Source organism: Oncorhynchus masou, chromosome 11, assembly GCF_036934945.1.
Source record: "Oncorhynchus masou masou isolate Uvic2021 chromosome 11, UVic_Omas_1.1, whole genome shotgun sequence".
Taxonomy (NCBI): domain Eukaryota; kingdom Metazoa; phylum Chordata; class Actinopteri; order Salmoniformes; family Salmonidae; genus Oncorhynchus; species Oncorhynchus masou.
Genome location: NC_088222.1, coordinates 24597504 through 24622383, shown reverse-complemented (window position 1 = coordinate 24622383; position 24880 = coordinate 24597504). Strand labels below are relative to the sequence as shown.

The following is a 24880-nucleotide window of genomic DNA, read 5'->3' as shown; positions in this document are numbered from 1 at the left end:
CTCCTTTGTTGTTTTGTCTGTGTGCTTAGGGTCGTTCTCCTGTTGGAAGGTGGACCTTCGCCCCCGTCTGAGGTCCTGAGTGCTCTGGAGCAGGTTTTCATCAAGGATCTCTCTGTATTTTTCTCTCTGCACTTTTCTCTTTCCCTCGATCCTGACTAGTCTCCCAGTCCCTGCTACTGAAAAACATCCCCACAGCATGATGCTACCACCAGCATGCTTCACCATAGGGATGGTGCCAGGTTTCCTCCAGACTAGGCATTCAGGCCAATGGGTTCAATCTAAGTTTCATCAGATCAGATACTTTTGTTTTTCATGGTCTGAGAGTCCTTTAGGTGCCTGTCATGTGTTGTTTACTGAGGAGCGGCTTCCGTCTGGCCACTCTACCATAAAGGCTTGATTGGCGGAGTGCTGCAGAGATGGTTGTCCTTCTGGAAGTTTCTCCCATCTCCACAGGGGAACTCTAGAGCTCTGTCAGAGTGACCATCGGGTTCTTGGTCACCTCCCTGACCAAGGCCCTTCTCCATTGATTGCTCAGTTATGCCAGGCAGCCAGCTCTAGGAAGAGTATTGGTGGTTCCAAACTTATTCCATTTAAGAATTGTGGAGGCCACTGTGTTTTTGGGACCTTCAATGCTGCAGAAAAGTTTTGGTACCTTTTCCCAGATCTGTGCCTTGACACAATGCTGTCTCGTCACACTAGGACAATTCTTTCGACCTCATGGCTTGTTTTTTGCTCTGACATGCACTGGCAACTGTTGGACTTCATATAGACAGGTGTGTGCCTTTCCAAATCATGTCCAATCACTTGAATTTACCACAGGTGGACTCCAATCAAGTTGTAGAAACATCTGAAAGATGATCAATGGAAACAGGGTGCACATGAGCTAAATTTCAAGCAAACCTTATTTAAAAATAAGATATTTAATACTTAATACATTTCTAAAAACCTGCTTTTGCTTTGTCATTATTGGCTATTGTGTGTAGATTGATGAGGAAAAACATTTAATTAATCAATTTTAGAATAAGGCTGTAATGTAACAAAATGTAAATAAATTCAAGGGGTCTGAATACTTTCTGAATGCACTGTATGTGAGAGATATAGACCCGCTACTCTCTCTCCACAACAATGGCCACGTGTTAGTCTATATAGGCTACAATGTTGGCAAATCATGAACCTGATCCTGCCCAACACAAATCAATTCCTTGAACTATGATTGCTTTTTTTTGTTGTAGAATTTTTCTATTGTAAACAGGGAAAATTGTTTTTCATGCCTGCGAGGTACCGGATCCTGGTAAATGGGTTTATGAACGAAACGGTCCAAAACTGAGAGGTGCCAACTCCTGTCCAGGCATGTAAGGTATTTAAGTACTGTAAAATAAAGTACATTTTGAGGACTTCATGAATCATGTCATATATTGTTTAACGTCACCCCTTTAGTGGCCCAATGGGGACACAACACTTTTAACAAATGTAAAGTTACTCAATTATATCAGATAACTTCTAGGTCTAACTCAGTTGTGTAGTGCAAGACGTTGAGTGTAAATTGCAACATGTAGCTCTCCAGGAACAGGGTTGGATAGCCTTGCTCTACACAGTCCAAACAATGTGTTTTTTGACAGTATACCTAACAGTATTTCCAATTGCTACCGAGCCATACACACCTGTAGTGGTATGACATAAGCCCCACATTTTTTATTTTATTATTATTACAAATGTAAAGTTACTCAATTATATCAGATAACTTCTAGGTCTAACTCAATTGTGTAGTGCAAAAAGTTGAGTGTAAAGTGTAAGAATATGAAATTATGGGAAACACTTTATAATAACGTTTAGTTGTTAACCGTTTATGACTTATTGGTCCCACATTTGTCAATGTTACAAACATTATATATATATATATAACTATTATTTATTTATGATTCATAAAATGACCTGGAATATATAAATGGAAGAATATAAGCACACAACACAGAGATATTACTTAATACTGTAAAATTGAGGTTGGAATAGTACTGTGAAATTGTGAAAATGCAATATTTTAGTGTAAGAACTGTCTGAAAAGACCACCTGAAATGTCAGCCTGTTTTGGTGGGATAGAGGGGAAATTAGTTAATAGACCAATAAGGAAGCCAATAACAGCTCATTTTCAGGTTTCCACTCCCCACTCAGATCCCTCCCAGATGGTCCTAGATAAATTCTTGCTTGAGACATTTCTCTTTGCTAAGAAGCTATTTTTGTTTATTTTTGACTATTATAATTGAAAACAATCACAGTAAGGTTTCATTTTGATTTATTTATCCTTTATTTAAGTAGGCAAGTCAGTTCAGAAAAAAGTCTTATTTACAATGACAGTCTAGGAACATTGGGTTTTAACTACCTTGTTCAGGTGCAGAATAACAGATTTTTACCTTGTCAGCTCGGGGATTCAATCCAGCAACACAACGCTCTAACCACTAGGCTAGAGCGTTGGGCCGATAACAATTAAGTACCTTAATAGCCTAGTGGTTATCTAGAAATGATTTGATATTGCGATAAAACTGCTGCAATTTACCTTTAAGTAAAGTGACATGAATTTGAGATGTTAGAAAAAAGTGTATAGCACAGGATGAGTTGAGTATCACAACATTTTACAATTCATAGGCTCTCAAAGAAACATGGACAAACGAGAGTTGTACAAAGTGTACTACATCCAGACAAAAAGACACATTATAATAACAACAACTTGCCAAAAAACAACAATTTAAATTAAATGGAAGGAAATAGAAGTTAAGTCAAGGTTTCTGTTGTCACGCCCTGGTCTTAGTATTTTGTGTTTTTTTACTAAACATGAATCTAAATAGCCACGCCGCATTTTGGTCCGACTCTCCTTCACGTGAAGAAAGCCATTACAGAATCACCCACCACAACAGGACCAAGCGGCGTGACAACAAGCAGCAGCAGCAGCAGCAGCAAAATAAAGACTTCTGGACTTGGGAAGAAATCCTTGACGGGAGAGGACCCTGGGCTAAACCAGGGGAGTGTAGCCGCCCCAAGGTGCAGCAGGAGAAGAGGCAACAGGAGCAGCTCAACGAGGAGCTGGAGGCAGCGAAGGCAGAGAGGGGCTGGTATGAGGAGGCAGCATGGCGATGCGGATGGAAGCCCGAGAATCAGCCCCAAAAATTTCTTGGGGGGAGGCTCACAGGGAGTATGGTGACGCTCGGTAGGAGACCTACACCAACTTCCTGTGCTTACTGGGGGGCTAGAGAGACCGGGCAGGCACCGTGTTATGCTGTGGTGCGCACGGTGTCCCCAGTGCGGGTGCATAGCCCGGTACGGTACATTCCAGCTCCGCGTATCGGCTGGGCTAGAATGAGCGTCGAGCCAAATGCCATGAAGCCGGCTCTACGCATCTGGTCCTCAGTGCGTCTCCTTGGGCCGGCTTACATTATTCAACCAGGTAAGGTTGGGCAGGCTCGGTGCTCAAGAGCTCCAGTGCGCCTGCATGGTCCGGTCTATCCGTCACCACCTCCACGCACCAGCCCTCCGGTGGCAGCCCCCTGTCTCTCCGTCTCATCCGTACAGGTGCTCCCGTCTGTTCAGCGCTGCCAGAGCCTTCCGCCTCTACAGCGCTGCCGGAGTCTCCCGCCTGTTCAGACCTGCCAGTCTGCAAGGAGCTGCCAGTCTGCATGGAGCAGCCAGAGCTGCCAGTCTGCATGTAGCAGCCAGAGCTGCCAGTCTGCAAGGAGCTGCCAGTCTGCAAGTAGCTGCCAGTCTGCAAGGAGCAGCCAGAGCTGCCAGTCTGCCAGGATCCGCCAGTCAGCCAGACTCTTCCAGATCCGCCAGTCAGCCAGGATCTTCCAGATCCACCAGTCAGCCAGGATCTTCCAGATCCGCCAGTCAGCCAGGATCCGCCAGTCAGCCAGACTCTTCCAGATCCGCCAGTCAGCCAGACTCTTCCAGATCTGCCAGTCAGCCAGAATCTGCTAGAACCGCCAACCAGCCAGGATCTGCCAGAGCTAACTACCTGCCTGAGCTTCCTCTCAATGCCGAGCTTCCTCTCAGTGCCGAGCTTCCTCTCAGTGGCGAGCTACCCCTCAGTCCCGAGCTACCCCTCAGTCCCGAGCTGCCCCTCAGTCCAGTGGGGTCCTTGGTGACGGCTACTAGGCCAAGGTCGGCGGCGAGGGTTGCCTATCTAAGGACAAGAGGAAGATGGACTAAGACTTTGTTGGAGTGGGGTCCACGTCCCCCGCCGGAGCCACCACCGTGGACAGACGCCCACCCGGACCCTCCCCTATGGGTTTTGGTGTGTGGCCGGGAGTCCGCACCTTGGGGGGGGGTTCTGTCATGCCCTGGTCTTAGTATTTTGTGTTTTCTTTATTTGGTCAGGCCAGGGTGTGACATGGGTTTTGGTATGTGGTGTGTTTTTGTCTTGGGGTTTTTCACAGGTATTGGGATTGTAGCTTGGTGGGGTTTTCTAGCTTAGTCTATGGCTGTCTGAAGTGGTTCTCAATCAGAGGCAGGTGTTTATCGTTGTCTCTGATTGGGAACCATATTTAGGCAGCCATATTCTTTGAGCGCGTCGTGGGTTATTGTCCTTGTTTCTGTCTCTGTGTTACTTTGCACCAGTATAGGCTGTTTCGGATTTCGTGTTACGTTTCTTGTTTTGTAGTGTTTGTGTTTAGTTGTTTTTTTATTAAACATGAATCTAAATAGCCACGTCGCATTTTGGTCTGACTCTTCTTCATGTGAAGAAAGCCGTTACAGCTGTGGCATAACAGGATTTGTGACAGCTGTGGAAAAAAGGAAGATTTGCAAGCTACAGTAAAAATTACAGCTAGTTATATTATTACATGTTTTTTAATGGGTATCTGTATTTTACTATTTATTCATTACATTCCAAAAGAAAAGTATGTACTTTTTACTCCATACATTTTCCTGACACCCAAAAGTACTTGTTACATTTTGACAGGAAAATGGTCCAATTCACACACTTATCAGTGGTCATCTGTACTGGTCATCTGTACTGCCTCTGATCTGGCGGACTCACTAAACAAAAATGCTTTGGTTGTAAATTATGTCTGAGTGTTGGTGTGTGGCCCCTGGCTATCCATCAATAACAAAAAATAAGAATATTGTGCCGTTTGGTTTTTGTTAATATAGGGAATTTGAAAATATTTATACTTTTACTTCAGTATATTCGTGCAATTCCATTTACTTTTGATACTTAAGTATATTTAAAACCAAATATATATTTTTTATTTTACTCAAGTAGTATTTTACCGGGGGACTTTCAATTTTAGGTGTGTCATTTTTATCAAGGTATCTTCACTTTTACCCAAGTATGGCAATTGAGTACTTTTTCCAACACTGTTTATTTATTTAACAAGGCAAGTCAGTTAAGAACAAATTCTTCTTTACAATGACGGCCTACCAAGGCTAAAAACTAACAAGTAAGATGCTGGGCCAAATGTGTGCCGCCCTATGTGACTCCCAATCACAGCCGGTTGTGATACAGCCTGGAATCGAAGGTCTGTAGTGACGCCTCTTACACTGAGACGCAGTGCCTTAGACCGCTGCACCACTCGAGAGCCCAAATATACACTACAATTCAAAAGTTTGGGGTCACTTAGAAATGTCCTTGTTTTTGAAAGAAAATCACATTCTTTGTCCATTAAAATAACATCAAATTGATCAGAAATACAGTGTAGACATTGTTAATGTTGTAAATTACTATTGTAGCTGGAAATGGCTGATTTTTAATGGAATATCTACATAGGTGTACAGCGGCCCATTATCAGCAACCATGTGTTCCAATAGCACGTTGAACTAGCTAATCCAAGTTGATCATTAGAAAACCCTTTTGCAATTATGTTAGCACAGCTGAAAACTGTTGTTCTGATTAAAGAAGCAACACAACTGGCCTTCTTTAGACTAGTTTAGTATCTGGAGCATCAGCATTTGTAATTACAAATTACAAACTTCAGATGCTTTTTTAAACTTCCAATACAAGTTTTACATTTCCTAACACTAAATGCTTTGGTGGTGTTTTTGTGTGCCGAGATACTCTGAGGAGGGGGAGTGTATGTTTGTCACTCAGGGATAAATAGAGAGGCAGAGCTCAGAGTTTGTCAGAAGGCTGACCTGACAGAGTCACACACAGGACTAAGCAAGAGCAGGACCTCAGTATTTTTATCCTTTATTACAAATGGAGGAACATCAAGATGCTCAGAACTGTTTTCCAGAACATAACTCTTCTTGCAGAAAGGTTTTGCTATCAACATCGATTTACATAACACTGTACATATTCTTCTTATCGATTGGAGCGCTTACAGTCTTTTTGAACATATTGGTGGTCATCTCTATTTTTCACTTCAAGCAGCTCCACACTCCAACCAATCTGCTCATCCTTTCTCTGGCTGTGGCAGATCTCCTGGTGGGACTGATTGTGATACCAGTAGGGACCGTAGCAGTAATGGAACCATGTTGGTTTTTGGGGAAATATTTCTGTGTGTTTTATGTCTACATCAGTTATTTCATTCTATCCTTATCTCTCGGCAATTTGGTATTGATATCTATTGACCGCTATGTTGCTGTGTGTGATCCCTTATTTTACCACTCTAAAATAACAATAACAAGAATTACATGTTGTATATCCATTACATGGTTTTGTTGTATCATATACAATGCTGCTTTTATAAAAATAGCTGTCAATGTAGAAGTACCTAGAAGGTGTTTCGAAGAATGTTTTATTTTTGAAGAATATGACTGGAGTAGCATCATTGACCTTGTAATTACAATGGTTGTCCCGTGCTCTATTATTATAACACTTTATTTGAAAATATTTGTGGTCGCCAGATCACAGGCCAGAAAGGTATTTTCAGTAGAGGCTGCCACCAAGTCTGGTGTTAAAACTGTACAGGTGAATAAGACTGAGAGAAAAGCAGCAAAAACTCTATCTATTGTAGTTTTCACCTATCTATCTTGTTGGACTCCAATTTTTTTTATTCAGTTTTTTTCTCACCAATCATTAAATTACTTAAGCTTTCTGACATTTCTTAATTCCTTAATTAATCCAATAATTTATGCTTTCTTTTATCCATGGTTCAAAGTGACAGCTAAACATATTTTAACTCTCAAGTTAAGGCGTTTCTAATTCTGTTTTTATTCCTAAATTTGACAAATTTGATAATGTTATTTGAAACTATATTGTTGTTGTAATTGCTTATTTCCAAAATGAATATGTCTCTATAGAAACAGGACATGTTTGTCCTCTACAAATAGAAGACAAATTGTGCAAGCTACTTTTATGTCTGTTCTAGATCATGGGGATATTATTTACATGCATACTATGGCATCAACACTTAAATCGCTGGATGCTACTTATCATTGCACACTTAGGTTTATTACGGGTGCTAGCTACAGAACTCACCACTGTGTAATATCAAAATGTGGATTGGACTTCGCTGTCCGTGAGACGAGAACAACATGCTCTCGTGTTTGTCTATAAAGCACTTCTGAAAAAGTTACCTTCTTATTTATCATCACTCATCAATATTAGAATTAGAATTCCTAAAACCAGGTCTCAAGCATGGATTACACTTGAGGCCCATGCGGTTTCCACAGAGTTGGGTATGGCTGCCTTTTCCTGTTACGCTCCTTGCTTATGGAATAGCCTTCAGACGAAACTTAAACTTGAGACTCTTGCCCCCCTGTTGCTCATTTTAAATATTTATTGGAGCATTTTTATTTTTATATTGCTTGTAACTGTTTCGGGTAATGCAAGTTCTTGTGCTGTTAGTAAATGTCATCTGTTTGTTTTGTGTTGTCTGTGATCGTTTTGTTTGTCTTGTTTCGTTTTTTAATCATTGTACCTAAACTGTATGTATAAACATGTATACGCTGTAAAAGAGACCTTGATCTCAGTCTGTGTTCCTTGTTGAAATAAATGTATAATAAAGTGTTTCCATTATTTTGTCAGTTACCTCTACAATACTGCATGATACAATACAACGTCCAGGTGTAAATGAATGGTGTATTGTGTAAGAATTTGATGGTAAAATGTAACTACATGCAATTATGACATAAATAATAATGCCCTAAAATAGAAATTTATGACAGGAGTTTGTGCAAGGCATGTTAATTGTCACAGTGCAGTAGGTAGACTTGCATTATAAATGTTCCTAGTGCCAAGGGTTTGGGAGCTACCGTTGAAGCTGTTGAGGAGGGCAAATTTGATTAAATGGGCTATAGTGAATTATTCAAAATATCTATATTTTTTGGGGTGAAATTTTATTTTACAAGGTAATCACGTGATTTGATTGATATAACTGAACTGAAAATCACATTTCTAAGTCACTTTTTTTTGTAATAAGGTGATTGGTTCAGAGTACAGTGTGGTTGTTCTGATGTCTGACAAATAGTATTTGTCCCCATGATGTAACTGAATCAAAGTCTCCCTTAACTCGAAGAAGAAACTGGCCAACTGACATGCTGAGTGACAGGCTAGATGACCTCAGAAACATTCAATCCTGTCATACATCTATTGACCTCTATGTTTCTGTTGTTGATCCATTATTGTACTACTCTAAAATAACAATAATAAGAATCATTTGTTGTATATCCATTACCTGGAGTTGTTGTATCATTTACAATGCTGTTATGATAAATGGCTCCCTAAATAAGCAAAAGTTATGCCGTAGGTTTTATGAACAACATTTTATGGTTATAGGATTGTGCAGTGTTTCATTTGTAAATTGGGAGGTGCCGGAGCAAAAAGTGATCCCGACAGGGGGGTGACCAGCATTGTATGCATAACCATCGATTTTGAGTACTGGCATATAGCAGTAGAGTCGAAGGCTTGGAGGAGTTGCACACGGGGATCATTTTTGAAGCCTCAGGGTTTGTGGAAAATGTGACGTTTTATAAACACATTTCAAATTCTACATCATTTTAGAATACTTTTCAACACCTCCCAAATGATCTAAATGACAGGCTACTTTGACACTGACAAACTGAGAATCTGAGATCTTTAAAAACGACATTGTCTTGAATTCCTCAATGGCCTAGGCCTAGGTGTGTGGAGACACACATAATGTACAAGATGAGCACGAAATTATAGTCCTAAAAAAGATTTTGCGTTTCACTGACTCACCAAATGATGCTTAAACTCATTGACCAGCGACGGGCAATGCGCTCAGGCCAAAAGCTTATCTCTCTCTTGTTTTACTTTGTAAAACAATGCTTTTAGCTCAATAGCCCGACTTGGAAGTTAATAACTGTGTAGCCTACAGACAGATTAGTCTTCACTTTTCAAGAGGATCCATTTGCTTTCCGATATTGCAAAAGGCCTTAAGGCACGACCTGTGGTTGGACTACAGACAATCCAAAGGTAGTCTATTTTTTTTTTAAGTTCTTGATCCTCTGTGTCTAAATTATAGGACACTTGCTGGTTTAGTATTGGGAATTATTGAAATTGTTTCTGAACAGGAAGCTGAAATTATACAGTACAACTGTCATATGTAGCCTATTTCAATTAATCAGGGAATTCTGTAACAATTCTATAAGCAAATATGTGATGAAGCTCAACACTGGAGAGATGAGAGTTGTATTTTCATGTCTATCAGAGCAAAGAGGGAGAGAGATGATATGAAGTGAATCTCATTCTAGTTACAGTGTACTCGGAAAGTATTCGGAGCCCTTGACTTTTTCAACATTTTGCTTAGTCACAGCCTCATCCTAAAATGTATTAAATTGTTTTTTTTTTCCCTCATCAATCTACACACAATACCCCATAATGGGCAAAGCAAAAAGAGGTTTTTGAAAACTTTTGCTAAAAAAAAAGAAATTACATAAGCATTCAGACCCTTGATTCAGTACTTTGTTGAAGCACCTTTGGCAGCGATTACAGCCTCGAGTCATCATGGGTATGAAGCTACAAGCTTGGCACAACTGTATTTGGGGTGATTTTCACAGTCTTCTTGCAGATCCTCTCAAGCTCTGTCAGGTTGGATGGGGAGTGTAGCTGTACAGCTATTTTCAGGTCTCTCCAGAGATGTTCGATCGGGCTCAAGTCCGGGCTATGGCTATGAGCTATGGATGGGCCACTCAAGGACATTCAGAGACTAGTCCCGAAGAAACTCCTTTGTTGTTTTGTCTGTGTGCTTAGGGTCGTTCTCCTGTTGGAAGGTGGACCTTCGCCCCCGTCTGAGGTCCTGAGTGCTCTGGAGCAGGTTTTCATCAAGGATCTCTCTGTATTTTTCTCTCTCTACTTTTCTCTTTCCCTCGATCCTGACTAGTCTCCCAGTCCCTGCTACTGAAAAACATCCCCACAGCATGATGCTACCACCAGCATGCTTCACCATAGGGATGGTGCCAGGTTTCCTCCAGACTAGGCATTCAGGCCAATTGGTTCAATCTTAGTTTCATCAGATCAGATACTTTTGTTTTTCATGGTCTGAGAGTCCTTTAGATGCCTGTCATGTGTCGTTTACTGAGGAGCGGCTTCCGTCTGGCCACTCTACCATAAAGGCTTGATTGGCGGAGTGCTGCAGAGATGGTTGTCCTTCTGGAAGTTTCTCCCATCTCCACAGGGGAACTCTAGAGCTCTGTCAGAGTGACCATCGGGTTCTTGGTCACCTCCCTGACCAAGGCCCTTCTCCATTGATTGCTCAGTTATGCCAGGCAGCCAGCTCTAGGAAGAGTATTGGTGGTTCCAAACTTATTTCATTTAAGAATTGTGGAGGCCACTGTGTTTTTGGGACCTTCAATGCTGCAGAAATGTTTTGGTACCTTTTCCCAGATCTGTGCCTCGACACAATGCTGTCTCGGCACACTAGGACAATTCTTTCGACCTCATGGCTTGTTTTTCGCTCTGACATGCACTGTCAACTGTTGGACTTCATATAGACAGGTGTGTGCCTTTCCAAATCATGTCCAATCATGAACCTGATCCTGCCCAACACAAATCAATTCCTTGAACTATGATTGCTTTTTTTTGTTGTAGAATTTTTCTATTGTAAACAGGGAAAATTGTTTTTCATGCCTGTGAGGTACCGGATCCTGGTAAATGGGTTTATGAACGAAACGGTCAAAAACTGAGAGGTGCCAACTCCTGTCCAGGCATGTAAGGTATTTAAGTACTGTAAAATAAAGTACATTTTGAGGACTTCATGAATCATTTCATAAATTGTTTAACGTCACCCCTTTAGTGGCCCAATGGGGACACAACACTTTTAACAAATGTAAAGTTTAATTACATCAGATAACTTCTAGGTCTAACTCAGTTGTGTAGTGCAAGAAGTTGAGTGTAAATTGCAACATGTAGCTCTCCAGGAACAGGGTTGGATAGCCTTGCTCTACACAGTCCAAACAATGTGTTTTTTGACAGTATACCTAACAGTATTTCCAATTGCTACCGAGCCATACACACCTGTAGTGGTATGACATAAGCCCCACATTTTTTATTTTATTATTATTTTTTCTCATAAATCAAATCAAAATCAAATTTATTTATTTAGCCCTTCGTACATCAGCTGATATCTCAAAGTGCTGTACCGAAACCCAGCCTAAAACCCCAAACAGCAAGCAATGCAGGTGTAGAAGCACGGTGGTTAGGAAAAACTCCCTAGAAAGGCCAAAACCTAGGAAGAAACCTAGAGAGGAACCAGGCTATGTGGGGTGGCCAGTCCTCTTCTGGCTGTGCCGGGTAGAGATTATAACAGAACATGGCCAAGATGTTCAAATGTTCATAAATGACCAGCATGGTCGAATAATAATAAGGCAGAACAGTTGAAACTGGAGCAGCAGCACGGCCAGGTGGACTGGGGACAGCAAGAAGTCATCGTGTCAGGTAGTCCTGGGGCATGGTCCTAGGGCTCAGGTCCTCCGAGAGAGAGAAGGAAAGAATTAGAGAACGCACACTTAGATTCACACAGGACACCGAATTGGACAGGAGAAGTACTCCAGATATAACAAATGACCCCAGCCCCCCGACACATAAACTACTGCAGCATAAATACTGGAGGCTGAGACAGGAGGGGTCAGGAGACACTGTGGCCCCATCCGAGGACACCCCCGGACAGGGCCAAACAGGAAGGATATAACCCCACCCACTTTGCCAAAGCACAGCCCCCACACCACTAGAGGGATATCTTCAACCAACAACTTACCATCCTGAGACAAAGCTGAGTATAGCCCACAAAGATCTCCGCCATGGCACAACCCAAGGGGGGGGCGCCAACCCAGACAGGATGACCACACCAGTGAATCAACCCACTCAGGTGACGCACCCCTTCCAGGGACGGCATGAGAGAGCCCCAGTAAGCCAGTGACTCAGCCCCTGTAATAGGGTTAGAGGCAGAGATTCCCAGTGGAAAGAGGGGAACCGGCCAGGCAGAGACAGCAAGGGTGGATCGTTGCTCCAGAGCCTTTCCGTTCACCTTCCCACTCCTGGGCCAGACTACACTCAATCATATGACCCACTGAAGAGATGAGTCTTCAGTAAAGACTTAAAGGTTGAGACCGAGTTTGCGTCTCTGACATGGGTAGGCAGACCGTTCCATAAAAATGGAGCCCTGCCTCCAGCTGTTTGCGTAGAAATTCTAGGGACAATAAGGAGGCCTGCGTCTTGTGACCGTAGCATACGTGTAGGTATGTACGGCAGGACCAAATCAGAGAGATAGGTAGGAGCAAGCCCATGTAATGCTTTGTAGGTTAGCAGTAAAACCTTGAAATCAGCCCTTGCTTTGACAGGAAGCCAGTGTAGGGAGGCTAGCACTGGAGTAATATGATCAAATTTTTTTTTTGGTTCTAGTCAGGATTCTAGCAGCCATATTTAGCACTAACTGAAGTTTATTTAGTGCTTTATCCGGGTAGCCGGAAAGTAGAGCATTGCAGTAGTCTAACCTAGAAGTGACAAAAGCATGGATTAATTTTTCTGCATAATTTATGGACAGAAAGTTTCTGATTTTTGCAATGTTACGTAGATGGAAAAAAGCTGTCCTTGAAATGGTCTTGATATGTTCTTCAAAAGAGAGATCAGGGTCCAGAGTAACGCCGAGGTCCTTCACAGTTTTATTTGAGACGACTGTACAACCATTAAGATTAATTGTCAGATTCAACAGAAGATCTCTTTGTTTCTTGGGACGTAGAACAAGCATCTCTGTTTTGTCCGAGTTTAAAAGTAGAAAGTTTGCAGCCATCCACTTCCTTATGTCTGAAACACATGCTTCTAGCAAGGGCAAGGGCAATGTTTCAAAATGTACAGCTGTGTGTCATCCGCATAGCAGTGAAAGTTAACATTATGTTTTCGAATAACATCCCCAAGAGGTAAAATATATAGTGAAAACAATAGTGGTCCTAAAACGGAACCTTGAGGAACACCAAAATTTACAGTTGATTTGTCAGAGGACAAACCATTCACAGGGACAAACTGATATCTTTCCGACAGATAAGATCTAAACCAGGCCAGAACTTGTCCGTGTAGACCAATTTGGGTTTACAAACTCTCCAAAAGAATGTGGTGATCGATGGTATCAAAAGCAGCACTAAGGTCTAGGAGCAGATGCAGAGCCTCGGTCCGATGCCATTAAAATGTCATTTACCACCTTCACAAGTGCCGTCTCAGTGCTATGATGGGGTCTAAAACCAGACTGAAGCATTTCGTATACATTGTTTGTCTTCAGGAAGGCAGTGAGTTGCTGCGCAACAGCCTTTTCTAAGATTTTTGAGAGGAATGGAAGATTCGATATAGGCCGATAGTTTTCTATATTTTCTGGGTCAAGGTTTGGCTTTTTCAAGAGAAGCCACTTTTAGTGAGTTTGGTACACATCCGGTGGATAGAGAGCCGTTTATTATGTTCAACATAGGAGGGTCCATCACAGGAAGCAGCTCTTTCAGTAGTTTAGTTGGAATAGGGTCCAGTATGCAGTTTGAAGGTTTAGAGGCCATGATTATTTTCATCATTGTGTCAAGAGATATAGTACTAAAACACTTGAGCGTCTCTCTTGATCCTAGGTCCAGGCAGAGTTGTGCAGACTCAGGACAACTGAGCTTTTGAAGATTTAAAGAGGAGTCTGTAATTTGCTTTCTAATAATCATATTTTTTTCCTCAAAGAAGTTCATGAATTTATCACTGCTAAAGTGATAAATTCATCCTCTCTTGGGAAATGCTGCTTTTTAGTTAGCTTTGCGACAGTATCAAAAAGGAATTTCGGATTGTTCTTATTTTCCTCAATTAAGTTAGAAAAATAGGATGATCGAGCAGCAGTAAGGGCTCTTTGGTACTGCACGGTACTGTCTTTCCAAGCTAGACGGAAGTCTTCCAGTTTGGTGTGGCGCCATTTCCTTTCCAATTTTCTGGAAGCTTGCTTCAGAGCTCGGGTATTTTCTGTGTACCAGGGAGCTAGTTTCTTATGAGAAATGTTTTTAGTTTTTAGGGGTGCAACTGCATCTAGGGTATTGCGCAAGTTTAAATTGAGTTCCTCAGTTAGGTGGTTAACTGATTTTTGTCCTCTGGCGTCATTGGGTAGACAGAGGGAATCTGGAAGGACATCAAGGAATCTTTGTGTTGTCTGTGAATTTATAGCACGACTTTTGATGTTCCTTGGTTGGGGTCTGAGCAGATTATTTGTTGCAATTGCAAACGTAATAAAATGGTGGTCCGATAGTCCAGGATTATGAGGAAAAACATTAAGATCCACAACATTTATTCCATGGGACAAAACTAGGTCCAGCGTATGACTGTGACAGTGAGTGGGTCCAGAGACATGTTGGACAAAACCCACTGAGTCGATGATGGCTCCGAAAGCCTTTTGGAGTGGGTCTGTGGACTTTTCCATGTGAATATTAAAGTCACCAAAGATTAGAATATTATCTGCTATGACTACAAGGTTCGATAGGAAGTCAGGGAACTCAGTGAGGAACGCTGTATATGGCCCAGGAGGCCTGTAAACAGTAGCTATAAAAAGTGATTGAGTAGGCTGCACAGATTTCATGACTAGAAGCTCAAAAGACAAAAACGTCTTTTTTTTTTGTAAATTGAAATTTGCTATCGTAAATGTTAGCAACACCTCCGCCTTTGCGGGATGCACGGGGGATATGGTCACTAGTGTAGCCAGGAGGTGAGGCCTCATTTAACACAGTAAATTCATCAGCCTTAAGCCATGTTTCAGTCAGGCCAAACACATCAAGATTATGATCAGTGATTAGTTCATTGACTATAATTGCCTTTGAAGTAAGGGATCTAACATTAAGTAGCCCTATTTTGAGATGTGAGGTATTATAATCTCTTTCAATAATGACAGGAATGGAGGTGGTCTTTATCCTAGTGAGATTGCTAAGGCGAACACCGCCATGTTTAGTTTTGCCCAACCTAGGTCGAGGCACAGACACGGTCTCAATGGTGATAGCTGAGCTGACTACACTGACTGTGCTAGTGGCAGATTCCACTATGCTGGCAGGCTGGCTAACAGCCTGCTGCCTGGCCTGCACCCTATTTCATTGTGGAGCTAGAGGAGTTAGAGCCCTGTCTATGTTGGTAGATAAGATGAGAGCACCCCTCCAGCTTGGATGGAGTCCGTCACTCCTCTGCAGGTCAGGCTTGGTCCTGTTTGTGGGTGAGTCCCAGAAAGAGGGCCAATTATCTACAAATTCTAACTTTTGGGAGGGGCAGAAAACAGTTTTCAACCAGCGATTGAGTTGTGAGACTCTGCTGTAGAGCTCATCACTCCCCCTAACTGGGAGGGGGCCAGAGACAATTACTCGATGCCGACACATCTTTCTAGCTGATTTACACGCAGAAGCTATGTTGCGCTCACCTTTCTTTAACCAGGTAAGCTAGTTGAGAACAAGTTCTCATTTACAACTGCGACCTGGCCAAGACAAAGCAAAGCAGTGCGACATAAACAACAACGCAGAGTTACACATGGAATAAACAAGCGTACAGTCAAAAACACAATCGAAAAAAAAGTAAGTCTATAATCTGTACAGTGTGTGCAAATGGCGTGAGGAAGTAAGGGCCACAGTAGCAAAGTAATTACAATTTAGCAAATGAACACTGGAGTAATAGATGAGCAGATGGTGATGTTCAAGTAGAAATACAGGTGTGTAAAAGCAAATAAAAACAACAATGGCAGCGTGAGTGAAGGAGTCTTTGCGACTTTGCGACTGGCATGAACACTCTGAATTGAACAGGTCCGGACAACAGGCCCTCTGATTTGACAGACTGAACTCTATTTGAGAAGTAGTTGGTGAACCAGGCGAGGCAGTCATTTGAGAAACCAAGGCTGTTGAGTCTGTCAATAAGATTGAAAGAGTCGAAAGCCTTGGCCAGGTCGATGAAGACAGCTGCACAGTACTGTCTTTTATCCATGGCGGTTATTATATCATTTAGTACCTTGAGCTTTGCTGAGGTGTACCCGTGACCAGCTCAAAAACTGGACTGCACAGCGGAGAAGGTACGGTGGGTATTCGAAATGGTCAGTGATCTGTTTATTAACTTGGCACTGGAAGACTTTAGCAAGGCAGGGCAGGATGGATTTAGGTCTATAACAGTTTGGGTCTAGAGTGTCACCCCCTTTGAAGATGGGGATGACCGCGGCAGCATTCCAATCTTTAGGGATCTCGGGCGATGCGAAAGAGAGGTTGAACAGACTGGTAATAGGGTTTGCAACAATGGCGGCTGATAATTTTAGGAACAGAGGGTCCAGATTATCTAGTGCCCTTGCTTGGGTGTAGGGCCTGATCAGAGCCTGGAGGTACTGCGGTGCCGTTCCCCTCACAGCTCCGTAGGCAAGCACCATGGTCTTGTAGCGGATGCGAGCTTCAACTGGAAGCCAGTGGAGAGAGCGGAGGAGCGGGGTGACGTGAGAGAACTTGGGAAGGTTGAACACCAGACGGGCTGCGGCGTTCTGGATGAGTTGTAGGGGTTTAATGGCTCAGGCAGGGAGCCCAGCCAACAGCGAGTTGCAGTAATCCAGACGGGAGATGACAAGTGCCTGGATTAGGACCTGCGCCGCTTCCTGTGTGAGGCAGGGTCGTACTCTGCGGATGTTGTAGAGCATAAACCTACAGGAACGGGCCACCGCCATGATGTTGGTTGAGAACGACAGGGTGTTGTCCAGGATCACGCCAAGGTTCTTAGCGCTCTGGGAGGAGGACACAATGGAGTTGTCAACCGTGATGGCGAGATCATGGAACGGGCAGTCCTTCCCCGGGAGGAAGAGCAGCTCCGTCTTGCCGAGGTTCAGCTTGAGGTGGTGATCCGTCATCCACACTGATATGTCTGCCAGACATGCAGAGATGCGATTTGCCACCTGGTCATCAGAAGGGGGAAAGGAGAAGATTAATTGTGTGTCGTCTGCATAGCAATGATAGGAGAGACCATGTGAGGTTATGACAGAGCCAAGTGACTTGGTGTATAGCGAGAATAGGAGAGGGCCTAGAACAGAGCCCTGGGGGACACCAGTGGTGAGAGCGCGTGGCGAGGAGACAGATTCTCGCCACGCCACCTGGTAGGAGCGACCTGTCAGGTAGGACGCAATCCAAGCGTGGGCCGCGCCGGAGATGCCCAACTCGGAGAGGGTGGAGAGGAGGATCTGATGGTTCACAGTATCGAAGGCAGCCGATAGGTCTAGAAGGATGAGAGCAGAGGAGAGAGAGTTAGCTTTAGCAGTGCGGAGCGCCTCCGTGATACAGTGAAGAGCAGTCTCAGTTGAATGACTAGTCTTGAAACCTGACTGATTTGGATCAAGAAGGTCATTCTGAGAGAGATAGCGGGAGAGCTGGCCAAGGACGGCACGTTCAAGAGTTTTGGAGAGAAAAGAAAGAAGGGATACTGGTCTGTAGTTGTTGACATCGGAGGGATCGAGTGTAGGTTTTTTCAGAAGGGGTGCAACTCTCGCTCTCTTGAAGATGGAAGGGACGTAGCCAGCGGTCAGGGATGAGTTGATGAGCAAGGTGAGGTAAGGGAGAAGGTCTCCGGAAATGGTCTGGAGAAGAGAGGAGGGGATAGGGTCAAGCGGGCAGGTTGTTGGGCGGCCGGCCGTCACAAGAAGCGAGATTTCATCTGGAGAGAGAGGGAGAAAGAGGTCAGAGCACAGGGTAGGGCAGTGTGAGCAGAACCAGCGGTGTCGTTTGACTTAGCAAACGAGGATCGGATGTCGTCGACCTTCTTTTCAAAATGGTTGACGAAGTCATCTGCAGAGAGGGAGGAGGGGGGGGGGAGGGGGAGGAGGATTCAGGAGGGAGGAGAAGGTGGCAAAAAGCTTCCTAGGGTTAGAGGCAGATGCTTGGAATTTAGAGTGGTAGAAAGTGGCTTTAGCAGCAGAGACAGAGGAGGAAAATGTAGAGAGGAGGGAGTGAAAGGATGCCAGGTCCGCAGGGAGGCGAGTTTTCCTCCATTTCCGCTCAGCTGCCCGGAGCTCTGTTCTGTGAGCTCGCAATGAGTCGTCGAGCCACGGAGCGGGAGGGGAGGACCGAGCCGGCCTGGAGGATAGGGGACATAGAGAGTCAAAGGATGCAGAAAGGGAAGAGAGGAGGGTTGAGGAGGCAGAATCAGGAGATAGGTTGGAGAAGGTATGAGCAGAGGGAAGAGATGATAGGATGGAAGAGGAGAGAGTAGCGGGGGAGAGAGAGCGAAGGTTGGGACGGCGCGATACCATCCGAGTAGGGGCAGTGTGGGAAGTGTTGGATGAGAGCGAGAGGGAAAAGGATACAAGGTAGTGGTCGGAGACTTGGAGGGGAGTTGCAATGAGGTTAGTGGAAGAACAACATCTAGTAAAGATGAGGTCGAGCGTATTGCCTGCCTTGTGAGTAGGGGGGGAAGGTGAGAGGGTGAGGTCAAAAGAGGAGAGGAGTGGAAAGAAGGAGGCAGAGAGGAATGAGTCAAAGGTAGACGTGGGGAGTTTAAAGTCGCCCAGGACTGTGAGAGGTGAGCCGTCCTCAGGAAAGGAGCTTATCAAGGCATCAAGCTCATTGATGAACTCTCCAAGGGAACCTGGAGGGCGATAAATGATAAGGATGTTAAGCTTGAAAGGGCTGGTAACTGTGACAGCATGGAATTCAAAGGAGGCGATAGACAGATGGGTAAGGGGAGAGAGAGAGAATGACCACTTGGGAGAGATGAGGATCCCGGTGCCACCACCCCGCTGACCAGAAGCTCTCGGGGTGTGCGAGAACACGTGGGCGGACGAAGAGAGCAGTAGGAGTAGCAGTGTTATCTGTGGTGATCCATGTTTCCGTCAGTGCCAAGAAGTCGAGGAACTGGAGGGAGGCATAGGCTGAGATGAACTCTGCCTTGTTGGCCGCAGATCGGCAGTTCCAGAGGCTACCGGAGACCTGGAACTCCACGTGGGTCGTGCGTGCTGGGACCACCAGATTAGGGTGGCCGCGGCCACGCGGTGTGGAGCGTTTGTATGGTCTGTGCAGAGAGGAGAGAACAGGGATAGATAGACACATAGTTGACAGGCTACAGAAGAGGCTACGCTAATGCAAAGGAGATTGGAATGACAAGTGGACTACACGTCTCGAATGTTCAGAAAGTTAAGCTTACGTAGCAAGAATCTTATTGACTAAAATGATTGAAATGATACAGTACTGCTGGAGTAGGCTAGCTGGTAGTGGCTGCGATGTTGACACTACACTAATCAAGTCGTTCCGTCGAGTGTAATAGTTTCTACAGTGCTGCTATTCGGGGGCTAGCTGGCTAGCTAGCAGGTTGATTGCGTTACGTTACCTTAAAAGAACGACAATAGCTGGCTAGCTAACCTAGAAAATCACTCTAGGCTACACAATTGTCTTAGATACAAAGACGGCTATGTAGCTAGCTAGCTACGATCAAACAAATCAAACCGTTGTACTGTAATAGTTTCTACAGTGCTGCTATTCGGGGGCTAGCTGGCTAGCTACGTTAAAAGAACGACATTAGCTGGCCAGCTAACCTAGAAAATCGCTCTAGACTACACAATTGTCTTAGATACAACGACGGCTATGTAGCTGGCTAGCTACGATCAAACAAATCAAACCGTTGTACTGTAATGAAGTGAAATGAAAATGTGATACTACCTGTGGAGCGACGTGGAATGTTGACCGGGTAGTTGAAGTTCAATTCGGTAGAGGTTGGCTAGCTGTTGGCTAGCTAGCTAGCAGCATCTCCTACGTTAAGGACGACAAATAGCTGGCTAGCTAACCTCGGTGAATTAAGATAATCACTCTAAGTCTACACACTCTAAACTACACAATTATCTTGGATACGAAGACAGCGAAGACAACTATGTAGCTAGCTGACACTACGCTAATCGAGTCGTTCAGTTGAGTGTAATAGTTTCTACAGTGCTGGTGGACAGTGGATGTTAGCTAGCTGCTTAGCTAGCTGCTGGGCAGATACGTTAGGACGACGAAATACGATAATTATGCAATTATCTTTGATACAAAGACGGCTATGTAGCTAGCTAAGAAGAAATTGCTAAGATTAGACAAATCAAACCGTTGTACTATAATGAAATGTAATGAAAAGTTATACTACCTGCGGACCGAAGTGTAGATGCGACCGCTCGCTTCAACCCGTTCACCCTCCCAAGGATGAACCAGACTTGTGGAGGTCTACAATTTATTTTCAGAGGTCTTGGCTGATTTCTTTTGATTTTCCCATGATGTCAAGCAAAGAGGCACTGAGTTTGACGGTAGGCCTTCAAATACATCCACAGGTACACCTCCAATTGACTCTAATTATGTCAATTAGCCTTTCATAAGCTTCTAAAGCCATGACATAATTTTGGGTAAATTTCCAAGCTGTTTAAAGGCACAGTCAACTTAATGTATGTAAACTTCTGACCCACTGGAATTGTGATACATTAAATTATAAGTTAAATAACCTATTGGAAAAATGACTTGTGTCATGCCCAAAGTAGATACCCTAACCGCTTTGCCAAAACTTGTTTGTTAACAAGAAATTTGTGGAGTGTTTGAAAAGCGAGTTTTAATGACTCCAACCTAAGTGTAAACTTCCGACTTCAACTGTATATCGATAACAGTCACTTATTAATGAATTACCTCATATCAGTCTCATTCTGAACGTCGCATACTTTTTGAATCTGCACAAACCCGTGTCTTACTGATCGTTCCATATCACACAAATTGATTTTGATTATTTATTTACGAACAAACTAAATGATAACACAGGATACACACACACGATATAGGTTAGAAACTTAATACGATGACAGATCCCTAGCGGACTAACACAATATGACACTCGTTACACAAGATGGAGAGTTCAAGAGCGAGAGAGAAGTAACAATTGGATACTTTTGGGAACTACTTTCACAGTAACCCTAATACCTTGCCCCAAACTGCCGCTCTTTTGGGTAAGAAGTAATACATGTATTTACGTGTTGAAGGTCTTCTTCTGGTATCTCTGTTGGACCCAGGCCTTTGTGAAAAGGGTGAGATTCACCTCCTGTCTAATTTACAACCGAGTATTAAGGTGCCAAAACCGGCCCACCCCCTCTTCCCCTCTTCTGTCAGTCGGTAAGAAGGTCTGACTGTTGTCAGCTATTTACCAAGCTGATATAGTTCTTTGATCCTCTGCAAGGAGAGTCATGACACTAGTCTTTCAAAGCACTTCATGATAGTCATTTAGTTCAGTTACCTTTGCTTTCTTGGGTACAAGAACAGTGGTGGCCATCTTGAAGCATATTGGGATAGCAGACTGGAATAGGGAGAGATGAAATATGTCTGTAAACACACCAGACAACTGGTTTGCACATGCTCTGATGACGCGGCTTGAGATGCCATCTGGGCCGGTAGCCCAGGCCTTTGTGAAAAGGCTGAGATTCACCTCCTGTCTAATTTACAACCGTGTATTAAGGTGTCAAAACCGGCCCTTCTCCCTTTCCCCTAATGTCTTACTGACATCGGCCACGGAGAAGGAGATCCCACAGTCCTTGGAAGCGGGCCGCATCAGTGGCATTATGTTATCCTCAAAGTGGGCGAAGACGGTGTTTAGCTTGTCTGGAAGCAAGATGTCAGCGACATGGCTAGTTTTCCTTTTGTAGACTGTGATTGTATGTAGACCCTGCCACATATGTCTCGTGATTGAATCATTGAATTGCGACTTCACTTTGTCTCTGTACTGATGTTTTGCCTGTTTGATTGCCTTGCGGATGGAATATCTACACTGTTTGTATTCTGCCATACTCCCAGTCACCTTGCCATGGTTAAATGCGGTGGTTTGCACTTTCAGTTTTGTGCGAATTCTGCCATCTATCCACGGTTTTTGGTTAGGGTAGGTTTTAATAGTCACAGTGGGTACAGCATCTCCTATATATTTACCATTCTAAATAAGGCTACACAGCACATGATCCACTAGAGTTTGGGCTGTTCTTGCATACAATTTAATTATTGTTGTAATGTGTATGTTACTGGTATTGTTTTTATATGTTGCTTACATTTTACTAAGTAGACAGTTATTTCTCCTGCACAGTCTAGCTGCTTCTGTTGAGGTAATAGAAACAGGAACATTTTGTTTTCTAGAAGGGGGCGACTGTAGCTCTTCTTTTGCAATAAGATGCCTATGTTTTGTAATCAGAAATGTATGGTTTGTAATCTGTGACTTTTATTATGGCATCGCCATAGAGATCTTGTTGGGCCATTTTTTGGGAGAATACTGTTCCCAGAATCCCCTGCACGTGAGGAGGGATTCACGTGAAAGATGGAGTTGGAACTTGTTGTGCCACTAAAGTTTGTGCGGCTGCTATTTGGACTGATTAATCTATTGAACACTTACTTGTTGCCCAACTATTTATCATAGAAACAATGGGCCCTTCGGAGAAGGTGATAGATAAATAAGTTGCTGTCACAGTATCAAGGTTGTATAGTGCCATAACACCTCTTCTTTTCAGTTCACATCTTAGGAAGGTCTTATCAGAGGCCTGATTTGAATTTTAAATTCAATGCAACATTTCTGAAACAAGCAGTTAGCATATAAGATGTGTCTATATTGACAGTGGATTGTAATTTAGCTGTGTTGACCCTGGATAATAATTTAGCAGTGATGATCCTGGATCATTGTTTAGCTGTGTTGATAAACAATGATCCGTGAAATGAAAATAATGTATTATTAAATAAAGTAACTATAGAGAGGCGTGTATGATTGAGATTTGAGTGAGGTAAGGGTAGGGTTGCAAAAATCTGCTAACTTTCACATAATTCCCTGGTTTTCCAGAAAACCTGGTAGGAAAATTACCCGAAATCAGGAGGGTATAAGCAGGATCTTCCACAATTATCCAAACTGGAATGCTGGAAAACATGGAATTTTCGGGAAAGTTACCTCATTTTATAAACCTTTATAAACCTCTATAAGGGGGAGGTTAAGCAGAGTTGAGTCAGACTCACCCTCTCGTGATGGTGATGAGGTATGCCTGCATGTGGTTTCAAAATCAGTGGAAATTTCCTCTATGCCTAAGATGTTCATTTTCCATGCAGGAGACCAAGGTTCAGATCCCAGCTGTGACAGAGGCATGATTCAGAGGTGGGATGTTTGACCTGTGCAGACTTTTTTTTAGGGGTAAGTGTTGTACTGAGCCAGACTGAGAGTGTCCTAATGAAAGTTGTACTCTTGTGCATGCCCACAAATGAAACTACAAAGGTGCACTAGGGTTCATTGTCAGGTTAACTCTGAATGTTTATGCCTCGGAGTATAGCATTTGAGTTTGTCTCCAACACCTTTAATTGGAATAATTCCTTTGAGTTTTGGACCTCATTATGCCAGAGCTTTGAATACAGGTTATACCATTATCCTCTGGTGTGAGAAACTTAAAGTCAAGCGAACATCATTAAGGAGTTGTTCACCTACCCATTAGAGATGCTATGGTCATAGTGACATCAGTCACAGAGCAAAGGTTGTTGGTGTAATGAGGTCTACAGGGGTGAAATTGTGTGTGTGTGTGCGTGCGTGTTTGACACATTTAATTAGTTGAGCGCTATGTGTTATTATTTCAGAGTCTTGCAGAACAACAACAAACCAGAAAATGAAGATTGGGTCAGAAAATCACAGGATGATTTCTGTCAAATAATATTTGTTCCTATGATGTAACTGTCTCCCTCAACTTCAGTAATTATTTCATAATTGAGTTCAAATGGACAATTTTACAAGTCTATGGAATGTTCTTATGGCATGCCATAAGAGCACACACCATAACATTATTCCATCTTATCAACTTCCTGAATTTCCCTTTGCACATTTTCCATGACATATTGACATGTTGTTGGTGACTCCTGTAGTCTCGCAGAGCCATCTTTCCAAATCTTGTTTGGTTAATTCTATTATGGAAAGTCTGGAGAACTTCAGTGTGGTATTTTATGGGAGGGTTGGCTGTTATCATTCACTGTTAATTTTGTATCCTATCACCGCTAGCTTGTTGCCCCCTCTGTTTTCTGGAACTCAGGTGTCTGAGCTGATTATCAAGGTGGATAGAGGTCCATCTTGGCCCAAAGCATGTTTTAGCATCGGTAGCACCATTCAGGACGTTCACCATTTTTTAGTAGTCAACTGGGTGGGACTTGATAAGGGTTAAAGAAGATTCATAGAAGTCCATTCAGGTCAGTTGGAGGAGTCAGCCAATGAATTATACTCCTGAGCAAACATTTCATAACTGCAGGTGGAACTAAATCACCTACCTTGGCTTTACGGCATGGACAGATCTGTAGGATTAAAAATATGCTTCATGCATAACAAAATAACGTTTTTAATTAATTAATTAATAACCATTACATTATTCCTTGATTATTACATTATAAAGTGGATAAAAAAGTATCAATGGTGTAATAGCTTAAACCAATAATGTACTCAACATCTTTAATGGCATGAAATGAGGAACATTGCATTTGCATCCATTGCCACAAC

At 43.2% G+C, this 24880-nt stretch overlaps 1 protein-coding gene across 1 annotated transcript; it reads left to right on the top strand.

Moving 5' to 3' along the window:
• The first annotated feature begins 6184 nt into the window (after window positions 1–6184).
• LOC135547831 (trace amine-associated receptor 13c-like) lies at window positions 6185–23499 on the top strand. Its single transcript, XM_064977059.1, has 2 exons — window positions 6185–6850; window positions 23461–23499. The coding sequence occupies exons 1-2, from the start codon at window positions 6185–6187 to the stop codon at window positions 23497–23499; spliced, it is 705 nt and encodes a 234-aa protein (XP_064833131.1).
• Window positions 23500–24880: the final 1381 nt, after the last annotated feature.